Genomic DNA, 20747 nt, shown 5'->3' on the forward strand with positions numbered 1-20747 from the left:
TTCGGCGGGAGATCCATCGAGATTAATACTCCTGGGAGATCAAGCTTATAATGGAATCGATAAGCATACTCCGATGAGATATCTGTCGACTTGATACTTCGGTGTGAGATCAAGATATAATGGCCTCGATAGCAATACTCCGGTGAGAGATCCAAATGGAATTGATAATAATACTCCGGTCGGATATCAATATAAATTAGATAAAAAGAGATAGCATGAGTAATAAAGTGGAGAGAGATATTGAAACTTACCTTTATTTTGATAAGAGTTGATACTAGGATATTGGTTATTTTATTATATTAATTGCATAATATCTGATAATTTTTTATTTAAGTGCTCAATAAATAATATTTCTGAATGTATTTTTATACATTTGTAATTTAAAATTTAAAAAATTAAATCTTGCTAGATAAGGGTTTTGTACATTCATTTTTTTTAAATACAAGGCTTTAACCAAAATATATGTTGTTGAACACCAAAATATGAAATTATTTTAAATCTTGGTTGGTTAAATTAAATACATCTCTTCTATCAGATATACAAAATAACCTTAGTAAAAAATTGAAACTTGGCTGGGGAAAAATTTGGTTGGGATATTAACTAAATTCCTACCACGCGCCTGAAAATTTTGCAATTTGCAGACCTCTGGTGTGAAATGTTTAGGAGAAAGTAATAGGGGCAAATACATATTAATTATTTATAGATTCCTTGGCAGAGGTAAAATCCGATAGGATCTGCGATTTCCAATGTTATCCTGACTAGAGGTCAACAATAGGCAGGTTTTAGCTCTAACGCCTGCTTGCCCATGTTTTAAAGAATTTTAACCACTCCCACGCAAATATTTTTTTAATTCACGCATCCACCCATCTTTTAAAAAAATTTTGTCCGTCCATCCTATGTTTATTTTGGTTGGTTTGGCTCTTTATTTATAATTTAATGTTTCTTACAAAATATAAAAATGATTTTTAATAAATAGAAGTTTGTTGCTCATTTTCAGAAAAATATCACAAATTCATCTACTCATGTTTTTAAAATATTTTTTGACCCATCGTTCACTAGCCCAATACTTGAAATCTTTCAGCTCTTCACAGAATAAGCTGCTTTAAGTTATTCAAAACTCTCATCTAGCAAGTAACGAAAAAATAAATATATACCCTTTACTCTCAACCCTTCCCTCACAAAAATATAACTTAACAATCCAAAATAATCCTTTCTAATAATATTAAATAAATATAATAAACATTAATACAAGTCATCTTTATTCAGCATATATATATAACATATAAACATATTAAATCTTCCCCCAATCAATCCCGTTCTCATCCAATATCTTCACTCCAAATAGCAAACAAAGAATGTTTTTTTCTAACAACAACCCATGTGATAATTTCGTTTTTCCCCCATCCACAAGGAAAAAACTAATTCCCCTGTCAGAAAATAACTGGCATTTGATGTATTATATTAAATTTATTTCTTCTTTTTTTCAACAGCTACAACACGCCCACCCTTCACAAGCTGAGCGTCCCTCTCTCTGTGGTGGTGTTGTATCGAATCGCCCTTTTGAATTGTATCGAATCTCCCCTTTGAATTGTATCGAATAGCCCCTTTGAATTGTATCGGGACGCCTTGAAGACGTTCAGGAAATTTATCGCATCGTCTTCCCTTATGATGATTTATAATATAATATCTCCGATACATTTCATTATATAATCGCGAAAACACATATTATCAATAATGACATGTACATTGGGGTATCTGCATTTATAATCTATGGAACATTAATATGGACAATGTAATATTAGCAAAACATAATAATTCATTCATTTAAAGACATTTGAGAAATAGGAGCTATAATATACATTATTTGGGTATGATTAATGCTAATTAGGAAATAATGATTTTACATATAATACTGTAATGTGAACACATGGTCTATGTGTGAAATGCAATTTCAACACATGTAATTGTCCTTCTGTCATGTAAACAAAATCAAAGCTACATTTTTATAAATATCTCCTAAAATAGATATAAAAATCCATTTTTAGGTATTAAAAATAATTGTAAAAATTTGCCGAACAAAGATTTTAAATAAAATTACAAGACATATGTATAGAAATAAATTTAATATTTTATAGGGAGGAAAAATATATAATATGCAGAAAATACAAAATTTTCCATCTAGGAATTACTCAGTATCCTAAGATAAATATACCATTTCTACCTAACTCTGCCATCACAATTAGCACAAATTCACAAAAATGTAGAATGCAAAGTAACAAAAATGGAGAATATAATGGGCTATATGGTATATATGTAAAGAATTTTTAATATACCTTCACAATATAAAATAATTTGAATCTTTTTTTTTAAAAAAATTTTCATAAAATAAATAGTAAATAGTGATGTGCTATAAAATTATTACAAAGATAAAAAAAATGTAATATGCAGCATAAATTTACAAAAAAAAATTTACACAAAAAAAAACTTTCTCCAGTATGCAAACTAAACAATATTCCCACCTCAAGGCATACCCATCAACATAGGCTGACCTTATTTGTAAAAATATTTTCCCTTCACATCATTGCATACCATAAAAATAATATAATAATTGCAAATAAAACCTTTTATAAAATTTTATAATTTAAAAAAAATATATATATTAAATATAGAGATTTCATAATTTAAAAAAAAAAATTACACATCATCTAATATATCATATAAATCCCTACCCAATTTATATATATATCAAATGCAGACACTAAATCAAAATAACTATCCACATCTAACATTATAGATATTATTCTGACTTCATCATACTTCAATTCCTTTAAATTATCATTCATAATTAAATATATCATATGTAATACCCTATTTCATAAAAATGGTTAATTACTTAAAAATAAACAACATTAACTCACCCTCAATAGATCCCTTAATAACATATCAACCATAATTGAAACGGAATTACATATACAATATATTAACATTAATTAATAATAAATTATCACACACATGTCCATCCCTTTAAAACCCCAAATGCTTATTTATATAACACATACTTTATTACAAAAGTCCATTTCTATATATATTTTCATAAATTTCAAATATTTAAATATTTAGCAATCCTTTCTCTCCTGCTGATCTTGAGGTCTTATCTTCCTATGACGGAATACCTATAACACCATTCAATGAGTTTTAAGGCGTACCAAATAATAAGACCATATCTACTGCCAAAATTGGATGTACAATATACATCTAGACATATAATATATCAAATATTACTGTCTTAAATTCCTGATCTTATTTTCATATTCCTGCCTAATACTCATTACATACTTTCTATCTTAAGCTTTGTAAGCTAAATATTTTAAACAAACTTTTAGAATCACTTAAACTCACCTCTTAATCTCACTTACCGCTGTATAGTTTTTAGTACTTGCGTTGTGGTTTCACAGTAAAATTCAAAATTGTATGAAAAAATGGTTCTTACCTTTTTATAACGAATAACTCTTGAATCTCCAGGTTCTTATCCTGGGAATACGGTCAACATTAACGAAAAAATAAATATATACCCTTTACTCTCAACCCTTCCCTCACAAAAATATAACTTAACAATCCAAAATAATCCTTTCTAATAATATTAAATAAATATAATAAACATTACTACAGGTCATCTTATTCAGCATATATATATATATATATATAACATATAAACATATTAAATCTTCCCCCAATCAATCCCGTCCTCATCCAATATCTTCACTCCAAATAGCAAACAAAGAATGTTCTTTTCTAACAACAACCCATGTGATAATTTCGTTTTTCCCCCATTCACAAGGAAAAAACTAATTCCCCTGTCAGAAAATAACTGGTATTTGATGTATTATATTAAATTTATTTCTTCTTTTTTTCAACAGCTACAACAATTACATTTTTAAGGTTTTAAATTACAAATATAAAGGTATAGCATTCAAAAATATTTTTTATTAAGCACATAAATACTATTTTTCAGATATTATGAAATTAATATTAAATAAAAAGTATATTCACATATATGAGTAATCTATAAATAATGAATTAGGGCCTAAAATACTAATTTGTCTATACATTATAAATATGAGTATATCCATTATAATATAAATAAAAATATACCTATACTATTAAGTCTTTTCTATAAATATGAAAAAAAATTCCAGGGGTTTTTTGCCTGATGGTTTATTTTCCGGGAGTTTTTTTTCTAGGGGTTTTTTTTCGTGGGGTTTTTTCCCCAGTTTTTTCCGGGGGTTTTTTTCCTGGATGCGTATAAATCTTATTGAATAAAATGTTTTTTAATCCGATATTTGATTTAATTTTTGTATTTAATGTTTCCCAAACATTATTCCCAACGTAAGTAGTTAAGAATTTTTTTAAATTATCATATCATTGGAATAAGGATTTTTATCTAATTATTAAGAATTCGATCTAGAAAGATCTTATTAAATGATAAAATTTGTAATTTAATCATTATTTATTTCAAAGTTTATATTAGTGGACTCTAAAAAATGTACTTTTTAAAAACTGATGAAATTTTACATATTACATTTGAAATTATTTTTAATTGTCCTTAAGGTCCGTTATATTTTATAAAGATTTTAATAATAAATTTGAAATTATATAAATTAATAGTCCGAAATTTCTATATTACTAAATTTAGGGCTTCTTTTAATAATATTTTTTGAAGATAATTTTTTTATCATCTGACTCTCATAAGTTCTCAAAGTATGAATTTAGACGCCCCAAATGCATTATTATAATTATAATAATTAGAAAAATATTTCCCATACTAGAGGGCAATGGGTGGTGGCGGGCCGCTTAAGGAATATTTTTATAATAATTGGAGGGAGATGGGAGGGTGAATTCTGAATATTTTTAACAGGGTTGTGCATTTGACCGGTCAAATACGTTTCGGTCAATTAACCAATATTTGACCGGTCAAATGTGGTCAAATTCAAATATATGTTTTTTTAAGTTAATATTAACTTTATTTTGAATAAAATAGTAAAATGAATCTATAATATTAATTTTTAAATTCATTATCATTCAAAACTAACGTGTAGCTATCTGTAGCAGAGTCTTGTTCTTCTGATTTATATTCAATATTATCATTTTCTTTAATATTTTTTAATCAATTTTCCTGATGTCTTAGATCTTCAATTCATTTCTATTTTCATAAGAATTAATCGACCTATTTCTTTCTAAAGAAGTAGAACAAGGATTTGTTAGTCTCTTAATGGGCAGGGTGGGCAAAGTTTAATCTATTAACTTGAGGTTGGAATTGATTGTTTCTGGAAATTACTACTTTCCACATAATTTGCTATATTAAACATGCTGGTTTTGCTTCTGAAATAATTTATATCACTTAAAATATTTTGGTCATCAATACCTTGTAAAATAGCTAATTATATCACATACTTCATTAATTTCACTACTAGTGCGTTCTCCTCTTGATATTGTGGACCTAAAAAATAAGCAAACATTGTGATCACATGTATTTACATCGTTTTTCCCTTTTTTAATTTTTTAGGCTATTTGACCAGGTCAAATACTCCTCTGGTCAATTGACCTACTTGCCAACCCTGTTTTAATGAGCAGAACAACTTCTACATATAAAAATCTATAATATTGCATATTTTATAAGTATAATTATAAATATATAAAAATAAATAAAAAGCCAAACTAGCCATTAAAATAATTTAAAAGTTAGGCTGGAGGGTGGGTTAAGCAAAATTTTTGATTGGGCGTGCGGCAAATTTAAAAAATAAAGTCTACGCGGACAGGTTAAAAAAAATTTAAAACGAGTGTCAGGGCTTGTTGTTAGTGTTGTTAAACTACTCAATTTGAGCTGATTTTTTTAAAACGGGCTAATTCAATATTTTATCCAGAAAAATATTATGCAAGTCTAAAGATTTTGCTCATAGATGGCACATGGAATGGAACATCTATTGGCGAAATCTCGACGCTTAGGCAATATTTTCCTGGCTATAATGTTGAGTTAGCCCTTTTTAAAAATCGGCTTAAATAGAGCCGTTTAACAACACTACTTGTTGTCAAAAATACGGCCATAGTAGACCTCTAGCCCACACCATCTCGGCAGATATTAATAAAGGTAGACAATATTATAATGAAGCTGATATGCTAGTTTGGATTATTTTTTGTGCTAGCTTCTCTACTACTTTAGATATAATTGATATTTGTTGAAAACGCCTAAATGACATTCAATTATTAATAGTTGATTAAAACTAATCATAATCAAGCCTATGCAAATATAGTGGAAACAGACATGATTCTCTTTATATTTGATCTAAACATAACTTATATATTTATAATAATATGATACAAAGATTTATTAATTTAAATAAATGGAAACAATCAGAACAAAATTATACATAACATTAAATATCTCTATCATTATAAATATAAATATTTTAATTAATTTACCATGTTCAATAAAATTTATATACGAGTTTGTACAGCCTCATATCGACTTTTTGCTTGTATAGATTGGCATTCAGCCGTTACTTTATATTTTTCTAATTTAATGATTTCAAAAATTTCCATCTAAAATTTTAAGCCTTGTGTTTAATTCAGGGAAACTTCATTCCATAATTTTCATTTCACTTAATTTGAATAAAAATCTTCAATTTTTTAAAAATTTCTTGTAATAAAATTTTTTTTATTGAAAATTTGTGACTTCATTATGAAAGATTTTTTATGCAAAATTGATTGAAAAATTTATGATTTTTTTTAGTTACAAATAAAAAAATATAAAATTTATTTAATTGTTGGAATTTATTAGTGAAGATAAAAATATTTAATAAGAAATTAGTGAGAAAGAAATTTGGGTATAACAAGGTTAAGGTTAGTGATAAAAACAGTTTTGAGAATATTAAAGCGCAAATTGAATACTACTTTATTGCCAAGTTTCAGAACATGATCTTTTTTATTTTCGGTTTTGGCAAAGTGCCAACACTTTCTTATTTTGCTTATAACTTACAAGCGGTCTGCTGATGTCCGGGTATGCAATTAAAAATCTAAATAATGGCATAGCTTTTATTAATTGCACCTCAAGTCGTTCTGCCAGCTTAAAAATTTCACACTTTACTTATTTTCTGCTGATGTCCGGATAGAAGTGCAATTAAGACTCTGAATAATGGTATAACTTTTGTTCACCTCAAGTCGTTTACCAACTTCTGGACTTTGCGTTTAAATTTTGTGAATTTCATGTTGGCAATAAAAAACCTAGAAAATTATTACAAACTAAAATTTAGATATCGTTATTTGTCAGTTTAAAAAATGGAACATAAAAACATTTTACCTTATTTTTTACTTAAATATATTTTTGCACAAATAATTTAATAGATTTATATCTTCGGGAAATGCATACCTTAGAAGCTAATATTATAATGGATTATAGTTAAGGATGAGTTACTAGAATATATTTTTCTATGAATTAAAATTTTTAATAATTTTAAAATTTAAAAGGTTATAAATTTTACAAATAAAGTTCAAAGATTTTTGTTTGCAATTTTAGAAAGATATGGCGAGACAGCCCATACCCTTATTTAACTTATAAATTATAAAGCAAGAATAATATAATGACAATGTTGGTGTACCAAAAATCAATTGGTGATTAATAAGTTAAAAGAATTTATAGGCTTATATTTCCATTCAGTTAAATTAATATAATGTATGACAAGTAACTTATTAAAAATGTGGAAAAGATACTGAGTACAAAAAACAAACGCATCGTTATCTTAGATACAAGTATTCCCGGTATTACCAAACTCTGGGTATATATATATACATAAGCCTCGAAATATAATACTTTAAATTAGATGCTAAATCGAAGCGATGAAAAATTAAATTAAACAAAATCATGTTTGAAGATTTTATGTATGAGGAAAAAAATTTTGAAGTCAATTATTTTTGATGTTCTCAGAAACCGAGACAAATGACATATATTAATGTTCCATGATGTCAGCAAAATATTCAAAAACCGGGATATCTGATAAGTTTAACCTATCTCTACATGACAAACCAACTTCCATTTTTTAAATATTAAGAGAATTTTTATTCTTTTTTTTAAAACTACCGTATATTATAAAATTATTTTATCATTTCCTAATCAGATCTATATGATGAACCCATTTCTCTTTATGGTTAAGATATTGGCATTTAATTCTAAACATTTTGTTGATGTTTTATGGATTTCAGCAATTTAATATTTTTTTAAAATATATAGTTCTATTCAAGCTTTTTTTATAATACCACTTTCAGAAATATAACACTGATGGTATGTTCCTTTCTGGTTGTTATAAATCTGGTACAAATACCATACTCAGTCTATCGAACTCACAAATATATATATCTCAGTAAAGTCAAAAATAATGATATTTAATGACCTAATAAAATTTTAATTTACAATTTTTATAAAAACAATAATTCATATAATTTATTAATATATTATGGACAAAAAAAATATGATTTATATAAATTTACTGAATAAATAAAAAAAATCTATATGAAAGGCTAGTCAAAATAATTATATCGAGTACCTGGCATGTAAATGCAAACAAAAATAGTTATAAGCACAAGTCAATCTTTTATAAATATGTGTATGAGTATAAGAAATTAATAAATGTCGCTGAGACTGATTTTTATACATAATTGAGTTTTTAAATGTTAGAAATATACATATAATATAAATTGTTATCGGATTATTTATACAATTATAATATAAATGGAAGCTTTCACAAAATAGTATTTAAAAAACAGATAAATTTGCATGATAAAGATACAATTTTGTATTTTGATTAAAAATTGTTGTTATAAGCAAAATATCATACCTGTACACAAATATACAGTAAGTTATTAATGACAGAATAAAAACATAGTGTGGGTAGTTTATAAATTTTTAATGTCTAGTTCAGAAGGAACAAGTGTCAACTGTGTTTCAACTCTGCCGACTTGTTTGGGTGGCACTTTAATCGTATCTAGAGTGCCAGTCTCGAGCTCGTAGACCCCGTCATTGTCATGTTCGGTATTCAGTCTCTTAAGATGAGCTAACATTTTTATCTTTTCTTTACGACTGCCGCTATTACCATTATTATTCGTGTCAGAGCTGGGGTAGTCCCGCCTTTTAATGGAGTCGTCAAATAATAACATGGATGTCATGTCCCGCTCCGAACTGTGTCGAATGCCATATAGAAAGTATATGAGGAGGCCTGCAGTCATCCACACCGCAAATCGAATCCAAGTGTTGACACCCAGTTTCATCATGAGGTAAAGGTTTATGAAAATGCTCAAGAAAGGCAGTAAAGGGACCAAAGGAACCTAATGTAATAAATAAAAAAATGTGTATAATGCTACCCTGCACACAGATATCATATTATTTAAGGCCCTTTTCTCAAACTTTATTTTAAACACAGTGCTTACTGTTCACAAAGGAAATTCTTGATAAAAGTAAAAAAAATAAAATTTCCTCATCATTTTTTATTAATTTATTGAATTATTTTAAAAAAATCTAGTTGTAAAAATATTTTTGAAATGTATAATACTTAAAATATTTTTATAAAAATGTAGAGTTATATGCTCTAAACTATATTTTTGGTCGACAAAATAAAGTGCATTAAACTAGTAGCTTTAGTTACTTAAATTGTTTTATATTTTATGGGGAATATTTAAATGATTAGTTTTCAAAAATAACATAGAAAAAAATAACCTACCGTGGGTAGGGGAGACCGGGGTAAAATGATGGGGTAACAATGTGACAAGAATAACTTTTTAAATGTTGTTAAGTATAAAGACCTTAAATTTGGTGTGAAGATGTATTTTTAAACCTCTGTTTATCTTTTGAAAAACTTTCCTGGTTTAAAACTGTTTAACTCAAAATTTATAAAAATCACCTTCTAGTTCATTTAGCTATTAGCTAAATATATATATAGGCTCATAATTATAATTATGCATACGTGTTCCTTAAAGTCATAGAAATAAAATTTATAGGAAGTAGCTCAACTGGAAGTCACGCAATAATGATCTGTATAATAGATCACCTTAAAATTGGTATGGGTAACAAGGTTAAGATATTCCGCCTGATTAAAGCTGTAAAAAGAGAATTTTTAAATATTAACGTCTACACCATATAAAAAATGTTTTTAGCAAAAAAAAACATTACTAAATAGTAGGCCTATTCAAAAAAATTCGAATATACGATTCGATTAGAAACGAATACGAATAATAAATTATTTGTTTTATCCGAATACGAATAATCATTTATTCGATTCGAATAAAACGAATTATTCGTAATATTTAATAAATTGCTTTTTTAAAAAATAAATCTAACATTTGTCATTTCTATTTGATAACCTGCCAATCTGACAGGTGATGTGTTTATAAAAAGACTAGCAAACATTTTAATTTTCCGTATTTTTTCAAAATTAATTATATTAAAAATTACACAAACCAAAAGTATATAAAAATATATACAAACCAAAGGTATATAAAAATATATTATATCTTTATAATAAAATATTGTTAGCTAGTCTAATTATGTTAGAGGAGAATGATTCTGATGTAGTTATGGTTGATGTTGAAAAAATTTCTTCACAAAAAAAAGCGATTATATGGGATCAATATCAACTCAATGGTGAAAAGTCTGCTTGCAATCATTGCAAGAGCATTATTAAATGCAAAGGCAAAACAACATCACCTCTTATTAATCATTATAATAGGTTTCATTCACATCTCTGTAAAAACAGTAATAAAATTGACACTTTTTTAAAGCCTATATCACCTTTTTCTTTATCTAAAAAATAATTATAAAGATAACTTACTAAAATTATTTATTAATAATAATTTATCTTTTAAAATTATTAATTCACTGATTTTAAAAATTTTATAAATGATCTTGATTCTTCTATAAAATCAATATGTTCCAATACTCTTAAATTGCATATGTATAATACATTTGCAGAAAAAGAACAGTAGGTAAAGGATATAATATCCAAAAATAAAAGTCAGATTAATTTTTCATCTGATATTTGGACTAGCCCAACTCAGGTTCCTTTTTTAGGGTTAACAGCCCATTTTATTGATGATAATTTTAAAATAAATAACATAATTTTGGATGTTGCTCCAATAAATGAACAACGTTCAGGTGAAAACATATTTAAAGCCTTTATTAAAATAATTAAAAATTATAATTTGGAGAATAAAAATTTTTATATAACTCTAGATAATGCTACTAATAATAAAACATTTATTGATACATTTTCTTTAAAATATCCATCAATAAAAATAGGGCACATTCGATGCTTTGCTCATGTTATTAATTTAATATCCAAAGAAATTTTAAAAATTTTAAATCCATCAATTTTAAAACTACGAAACATTATTAGGATGATACGTAATTCTCCTAAAAAATTAAATTTATTAAAAAATATATGTAGTTCACTACATCCTCCTATACATTTTTTAAAACCCAAATTGGATTGTGAAATAAGGTGGAATAGCACCAACCAAATGATTGAAAGGGGCTTATTGTTAAAGCTTGCTATAAAAAATTAGTTAATGAAGTTATAACTAATATTATAATTCTTCAAGAAAAACAATTATCAGAGGTAAACTAAAATTTATAAATAGGTAAATAATACTTTATTAACATAACATACAGGAGGAATGGGACGATCTTGTAAAAATTAAATCTATCCTATTGCCTTTGTATGAGACTACAAATATGGTTTGTGGGGAAAATTATCCTACTTATAATTTGGTTATACCCTATTATATTCTAATTCTTGAACACTTAAAAAATGAGAAACCTTGTTTCCATAAAACCTCTAACAATGATTTCGAAGTGGCATGTGATAAATTGTTGGGCTATTATAATTTAACTGCAGATGATGCAATAATAGCTACAATATTGGATCCCAGGCTCAAAATAATATTTTAAATCAATATCTCTTGATCAAGAGATTATGATATTGATATATCCAGGTTAACAGACAAGTTTAAAGAGATTTACAGCAGATATACAGGTATTTAATTTACCCCCATTTAAATACATATCATTTTATTTTATAAGCTGCTGATGCTGATAATTACAACTGCCAAAATAAGGATGAAAGTCAACAAAACAGGCTTGACATTGTTTTTAAACAAAATTATGTGAAATCAATTTTTACCTGAGTGAACCAAGATCAAAGAGTGATACTGATCCATTAATGTGGTGGAAGATAAATGCACATAGGATCCCCATACTCTCAAAAATGGCAAGAGATTATTTATCTATACAAGGAACATCAACTGCGTGTGAAAGACTTTTCTCAGTTGGCACTAATTTGTTGTCAAAAAACCGCATGTCGTATAAAGAAGAAAATATAATAAAAACCCTGCCTTAAAAATTGGCTTAAAATTATAAATTAAATGAATAATATAATATTTTAATTTTGTTTATAACTTGATTATATTTATTTGTCATCGGATTATTATAATTTTTTCTGTTTGAAATCAAATTTGCAATAAAAAAATTTGTCAATATATTTGAGTATGATTTATTTTATTAAGAAAATTCATTTCAATTATTCGAAAATTATTCGAATCGAATACAAATAGTAGATTATATTATTCGTACGAATTCAAATAGTAAATTATTCGATTTGTTTAGACGAATCGAATACTAATAAAAAATTTTATTCTACAAATTATAATTTTTAATCATTTTAATAAAGGCTTTAAATATGTTTTCACCTGAACGTTGTTCATTTATTAGAGCAACATCCAAAATTATGTTATTTATTTTAAAATTATCATCAATAAAATGGGCTGTTAACCCTAAAAAAGGAACCTGAGTTGGGCTAGTCCAAATCTCAGATGAAAAATTAATCTGACTTTTATTTTTGGATATAAATCCTTTACCAACTGTTCTTTTTCTGCAAATGTATTATACATATGCAATTTAAGAGTATTGAGCATATTGATTTTATAGAAGAATCAAGATCATTTATAAAATTTTTAAAATCAGTGAATTAATAATTTTAAAAGATAAATTATTATTAATAAATAATTTTAGTAAGTTATCTTTATAATTATTTTTTAGATAAAGAAAAAGGTGATATAGGCTTTAAAAAAGTGTCAATTTTATTACTGTTTTTACAGAGATGTGAATGAAACCTATTATAATGATTAATAAGAGGTAATGTTGTTTTGCCTTTGCATTTAATAATGCTCTTGCAATGATTGCAAGCAGCCTTTTCACCAATGAGTTTATATTGATCCCATATAATCGCTCTTTTTTGTGAAGAAATTTTGTCAACATCAACCATAACTATTTCATCAGAATCATTCTCCTCTAACATAATTAGGCTAGCTAACAATATTTTATTATAAAGATATAATATATTTTTATATACCTTTGGTTTGTATATATTTTTATATACTTTTGGTTTGTGTAATTTTTAATATAATTAATTTTGAAAAAATACAGAAAATTAAAATTTTTGCTGGTCTTTTTATAAACACATCACCTGTCAGATTGGCAGGTTATCAAATAGAAATGACAAATGTTAGATTTATTTTTTTAAAAAAATTTATTAAATATTAAGAATAATTCGTTTTATTCGAATAATTCATACCCTAGGCATGTTTGGCGAGGCCCTCAATTTCATCAAAATCATAGGAAAAAAAATGAGACAGATCTCAGGGGACCCCAATGAAGGATTTTACCTAATTTTTTAAGCATTCACTCTTCTCTTGGATGATATATACCCACCTTTTTTTTAAATATATATATTTTTTTTATAGTATCCATTTTAATATATATTTTTTAATCCTCTGTAAATTATATAATGTTTTTTAAAAAATAATAAAAAAGTCGAATAATTAAAAAAAAAAATACTCCCAATATCAGTATCTTTTTTTAATTATTATAAAAATAAAAAAATTAAATTAAATGCATAATTATATTTTTACATAAAAAATATTGATTTCTTAATTACATTTGGTTCAAAGGGGGTGGTGAAAAATCAATATAAATATTGGTATGGCATCGGATCGATTTTGAAACAATATCAGAAAATATAGGATCAGATCGGTGAAAAATATATAGATCGGCACAGCCCTAATTAAGTTGCATACTATTTAATTTGGAAACATATACCTTTTCAGTTTAAATATTAAAAAAAGTTGAAATAAAATCGAAATTAAAAAAATAGTTTGGTAAACGGATGTTATGTAAAATAATAATTAAAAATGACATGTTATTCTAATTGACAATATGAATTTAAAATGATTATTTAGGATATTTATGTATATACATCGGTCCGAACACCTCTTACAACCCGACTCGAAAATAAAGTCTCTTATGTCCGAACCCTAGCTCCTACTAGACAGCCCGTACAGACCTCTAAATGTATCTAGATCCTTGAAAAGTATCTTTTAACAACTCTGGTAATTACCAAATAAAATATAAAGCTGAAAAAAATTGTAATTTTGTCGTTGAATAATTTTATTAAATATGATAAAATTTAAATGAGGAAAAGAATACTTTAAAATTAAGTTTCATTTGGTTTTGAGGTTGCATGAAAATAATATAAAAGGACATGAGGATGATGACTCCAAGAATAGCTAAGGGGATGATAGCCACGGGCTGCGAATCAAATACGTGTTTCTCTGCTTTCGACATGATGATACAAAATATTGTAATAGATAGACCTAATTTTTTAAGTGATTAAAATAATGCAAAAATTATTATTTATTATAATTTAAAGATGCAAGAAATTTATATTATCGTTATAAAAATTCGTTTGCTATATATTTTATTTTATATATAATTTATAATTTTTTTAAAAATTTCAGTAAGAGTAGAGCACTGCAAATTCTTTTGTCTGAGCCCATCCCGTAGCTTTTATTCATTTTTAAGCCCGATCCAAAATTTTTATTCATTCTTAGCCAAGCCTGACTGGCTGCAAATAGGAGTATATAGTATAAAACATGACAAAAGCTGTCTCCGTTCATTTTAAACGCTGTCAAACTATATTTTTTCTATATTAAAAGGTATTACTAGGTTAGAATTGCCATATGCCTGTTTAGCCATTTCTTTATGTCATAGAGGGACATTAAAAATAACAATATGTCCCTGTTTATGAAAAAAAAATTTATTCCTAGTGCTATTAAAAAATTTTTACCACATTATTTTATTAAAATAAATATTTAACTTAACATAAATTACAAAAAGATTCCATATCGAAAAGTAAAAATTACAATATATATTTTAGAGATCTACTAAAGTAGGCCCGGGTCGGGCCTATTTTTTAAAAAAAATCGTGCTCAGACTGGGGGCCGGGTCGAGCTAAGTTGAATTTTTTATGTAAAAGAAAAAATATTTGATTTTATTTATAGAAACTTCGGAACAGGCCATCAAACTTTTTTAAAAAAATTTGGGTTCAGGCCGGGCTTAAAAAATTAGACCCGAATGTTCAAAGTAATATATGTGTTTTCAGAACTGATTTTTCAATAGATTAGAAATTTATAGAAAAAAACAGAAGAAATTGGTCCATGACTATAGAAAAATACTACATTTTCTTGGATGATGTCCAAAAACTATAATGAGATAATACGTGTTTATATTCTAACTAGCTAATAACCCGTTAAGAATGACAGGGTTGAGGGGTAATTAGTTAGTTTGTGTATATTGTACTAAATATGCTTTATATTAAAATTTAGGAGAAAAGGAGGTAAAATTGTTGCAATATAACTCGTGAGCATTAAGGGTATTAGAAATATCAAAATTTAAATTTGTGATAGGAATCATATTGGGTAAAATTAAAAATAGAGATTCTTCAAAATTTTTGAATTTTAAATATGGGTTAGACATTGGCCTCAAAATTTTGTTTTACAAAAAATAATTTTCAGGCCAATGTCTAGCTCATATTTAAAATTAAAAAATTTTCAAGCATTTCTTTTTTATATTTTTCACAATATGATTTTTATCACAAATCTAAATTTTATTCATTTAAGACATTTTTATTAAATTACAAATAAATGGCAAAATTTTATGAAAGTTGCATGAGATGGTTTTTTGATGAGACCTCTGGCTATGTCTATAAAAAAAAAATTTCAGTATAAACCATATTTAAAATTGAAAAATCTTAAAGCATCTCTATTTTAAATTTTATCCAATATGATTTCCATCACAAATTTAAATTTTGATATTTCTAATACATGCTCATGGTATACATTGCAACAATTTTACCTCTTTCTCTCCTAAATTTTAATATTTATATAAAATTTATTAATAAAGTTTATTTAGTACCATACACACAAACTAAATAATTACCCTTCAACCCCATCAGCTAGTATGGCAATAAACAGAAGAATTTAAAAAATATCAATTATTAATTAATATATATATAATTAATATTTTAAATTTAATTATATTCAAGTTGGCGCATGTTTAAAACATACGATTTTGAACGGTAGGCTTGTGTTTGACTCTCGTGAGCAAAAAAATAACATTACACTATATAGTCTCCTTAAATTTTAAATACATTAGGAAGATACAATATTATTTTTATTTATAATGTAATTAATATATTAACTGAATACTTCGCCTGATAGAAATCTTATCTCATGATATGCTAAATACAATCACCCTATATATTTAACAACACAAGAAGGAGTTATAAAATTATGACTTTAAAGAGAAGGCCACATATATAAAGGCAAAATTCTGTTGCTGACTTAAATAAACAAATATCCTAAATATCAAACCTTCCTATCATCATTACCATGAAAGGAATCTGTCCAACTTGTCACAAACTAATAAATATAAAAAAAAGATGACCATCTTTACAAACATGGCCCTACAACCCTCCCTTGCTCAGGCTCTAACACACTTTGCAAAAAACTTATAGAACCCCCAATCAATACCAAACACATACAAGTAAATAACAAATCACTGAAGAATTTATCTTTATTAATAAAACACCAACAATTAAGTACATCCCAACTAGTATTAACTACCATATCACAGACCATCTCACCAAATTATTTGATAATATTAACTTAGATTTGTCAAACACAAATCATTGAAATAATCTCTTCACTTTCCCTTTTAAATGTCTCTCAATCCCAAAAGATAAAAATTCTATTTCACTACCTAACCTTATAAAAGACAGACTTAAAAATATGGATAACTTAACACTTCTAGAACACATCAAATATCCCAATAATCCTAATGAAAGTTTCAATAAAACCTGTAACAAAATCTCCAAAAAAATAAATGAAGGCGACGTGTGTGGTGCCTAAAAATATCTCCTCACAAACAAAACTACCCACATCTAATGATGCGACCCTTGAAAACCTAAAATCTCTTCATCCACGAGCTTCTTATACTAGCTTACCAAACCCTCCAATATCCGTCCTCTCATAATATCAAATCAAGATGTACGCGACACTATAAGCAAATTTAATAAATTTTCAGCAGCAGGTCCTGATGGCTATAGACCTTCTTACTTCCAAACATTCCTAAAATCTCCCAATTCAAATAGTTTTTTTTTAACTCACTTACAACCTTCCTCAATAATATAATCACTAGATATATACCCACATTAGCTCATCAAATAATATTTGGAGCTAACTTGATTGCATTTGAAAAACCTAAAGGAGGTATCCGCCCAATTGTTATCGGTTCTTTCTTCAGACGCCTGATTACTAAAATTATCGCAAAAAAAATAAAAACCGATACTCATTCCCTGCTTGGCAATTACCAATTAGGCTGCGGAACAAAAGGAGGGTAGATATAGCCTTTCAATGTCTTCAAATCTACCTACAACATCCACCTATAAACTCCGTTCTTTGCAAAATTGATTTTAAGAACGCCTTCAGTACTGTATCTCGTTCCTCGGCACTCGAATCCTTTTACGACAATTTCCCCCAATACTCGCGCATCGTTGACATTTGCTATACCAATAGCACTCCCCTCATTTTCAATGGTTGCGTTATATACTCCGAAGAGGGTGTTCAACAGGGCGACCCCCTTGGCCCTATACTTTTCTGCTTAGCCATCCATAATATGATGAAAGATCTCAAATCTGATTTTGATCTAGACCTTAATCTATGGTACCTAGACGATGGCATACTCTGCGGTAACCAACATCAAATAAGCAAAGCCCTCTACCACCTCGAAAGAGAATGCCCCAAAATAGGCCTATAATTAAACAAAACCAAAACAGAAATCTGCATACTCAACCCCGAGATTCCCCTAGACTCATTTAAAGATTACAATATTATCGAAATTGAAGATATCCAACTCTTGGGCTCCCCACTACTTAATAATAAATTTCGGAAAAAACTATCGATAAAATCTTCTCCGAGATGCAAAATTTGGAAAAGTTCATCAATCATATCCCATCGCACCAACTTTTTTATCTATTAAAAAGTGCCTATATTTACCTAAAATCTCGCACCTCTTCCACTCATCCTTCTCATTCACCTCCTCAAGATTTTTCACCCAACATAATATTCGCTTAAAGACCTTTATGGAAAGGATCCTTAATCTTCCATTATCAGACTTTAATTGGCACCTTGCTCAATTACCCGCTAAACTTGGTGGTATCGACCTGATCCCCTTAGAATTACTCTCCCTATCTCTATCTATAATCGCCTTTCGCTCAATTCCGCGATCTCATCTTTCATAACCCCCAATGACCATCTATCTCTTAACAGTAGCAATCGAAAGATGGAATCTACTAACCCCAGACGGTCAAACATTCCCAATCGAAATTTCTAATAAATCAATCTTGGAACCCCTTATAAGTAAACTACAAAATAGTCTTAACCCTTCCGATATCAGCGATATACAACTTCTTCAACTAAACATTAAATAAGGCGGGCATGAATGGCTCGAGGCACTTCCAAGCCTAACCCTTGATAATCTCTTAACCAATGACCAACTGAGAGTTACCATAGGATTTAGACTTGGATGCTCGCTTACACATTCACACACTTGCCACCTTTGCAACCTACCCGTTCAACCAAACGCAAGACACGGCCTAAACTGCTCCCGCAGCCAAGGTCGCCACCTCCGGCATAAAGCTATAAATAAAATCATCCACAACGCTCTTAATAAAGCTAAAATACCTAATCCTAGAACCAATAAACCTCTCTTTACAAGATGGTCTCAGACCTGACGGTTTAACCTGCACCCCATGGTTCAATGGGAAATCCCTAATTTGGGACGCAACCTGCGTCTTATCAATTAATTCAAACCCTCTTACTAGCGGAGAAAATAGAAAAATTAATAAATACTCAATACTAAATAACTTTATTTTTCAACCCATAGTCATTTCAACTAATGGCAATTTCTCACAATCAACATATTTTTTTAAAAAAATCTTAGCACGTAAAATTTATAACATTACAAACGAAAAACGCGAATCAATTTTTCTTAAACAAAAACTCCAATTAGAAATTTTTAAACATAATTATACCTGTTTTTTAGGAACATTTTTACTATAAGCTCTTTTTAGAGCCATCGATATTTTTAAAATATACATTCACTTTTAATATATATATATATTCATTTTTTATTTTTATATTTTGTTTACATGTTTTAAAGATAAATGAATAATAATTAATAAAATTTAAAATTTGAGAAATAGCACCGGTGAAAACCGTTTAAATGAATTAGATCTATTAAATATTTATAGGGAGATTATTCTAGATAATTCGTCAAATCTCAGAGAAAGTTCTTAGTCATAAAATTTTTATATGCAAAACTTAATTGTAATATATTTTTAATAAAGGTATTGCAGTTGCAATAAGAGTTATTTATATTTTGATAATATAATTGTATTAATTATAATTGTTAAATTATATTTTTTTAAATACCGTTATGTGCAACAATTACTTATATTTTATTGTAATAATATTTTTTTTAAATATAAAATTTATACATTTTGAAATTTATTTTATTGTATTATCATAAATAAATGGGATATTATTTATACTAAAGTATTTTAATAATAAATAAAATTCTGTAAAATTTGGTTATATGCAAAATTTTAATTAAAATAATTATTTTTAACATAGAATAGATATATTGAGTGATCATAAAAAATGGGAGGGTTGGGGGGGAGGGGTAAATTTTATATTCTTTCTACACCGAATGGATTGAATTAATTCAATTGAACACTAAACATTGTTAAAATTTTCAGAATAATGCTCGCCTTTTATCATAAATTTGGCCATAATTTTGATATTAATATTTTTCCATTTATGCCGGTGTAGGATTGTGAAATCAATATCCATTGTAGTGTCAATACCGTATTGATATTATCCTTGTAGATTCAATACCGTAGTAATATTTTGATATTGTAGTACCGTATTGATTTTTAAAAGATGTTTACATCGCTTCAAATATATTAGCGGCCATTAAAATTGTAAAATATTTATTCATTATATATTTCTTCATCGTTTCAAATATATTGGCAGCCATTAAAATTATTAAATATTTATTATTATATATTTTTTCATCGCTTCAAAAATATTGGCGGCCATTTTTTATTTGTAAAAAATTTATTTAAAATATATTTAATAGTTTTAAATATATTTAATATAAAAATGATTTTCTATTCTTAAGGGAATTTATTTATTTTACAATGATATCCTATATAATTTTTATTTGTTAACCCATTATTTGTAATAATTTT

General features: G+C 27.1%; 1 protein-coding gene across 1 annotated transcript in view; it reads right to left on the reverse strand.

Annotated features, from left to right (window-relative positions):
* Window positions 1-8650: 8650 nt before the first annotated feature.
* Window positions 8651-20747, reverse strand: part of LOC135925265 (high affinity cationic amino acid transporter 1-like) — a 65772-nt gene continuing 53675 nt past the window's right edge. The window contains exons 13-14 of the mRNA XM_065460501.1: window positions 14582-14748; window positions 8651-9372 (exon numbers count right to left, since the gene is read on the reverse strand). Of these exons, the coding sequence (XP_065316573.1) occupies window positions 8944-9372; window positions 14582-14748 (596 nt within the window). The 3' untranslated portion in view covers window positions 8651-8943. The remainder of the gene's footprint in view (window positions 9373-14581; window positions 14749-20747) is intronic.

Source organism: Gordionus sp. m RMFG-2023, chromosome 2, assembly GCF_954871325.1.
Source record: "Gordionus sp. m RMFG-2023 chromosome 2, tfGorSpeb1-WG-v2, whole genome shotgun sequence".
NCBI classification, from domain to species: domain Eukaryota; kingdom Metazoa; phylum Nematomorpha; class Gordioida; order Chordodea; family Parachordodidae; genus Gordionus; species Gordionus sp. m RMFG-2023.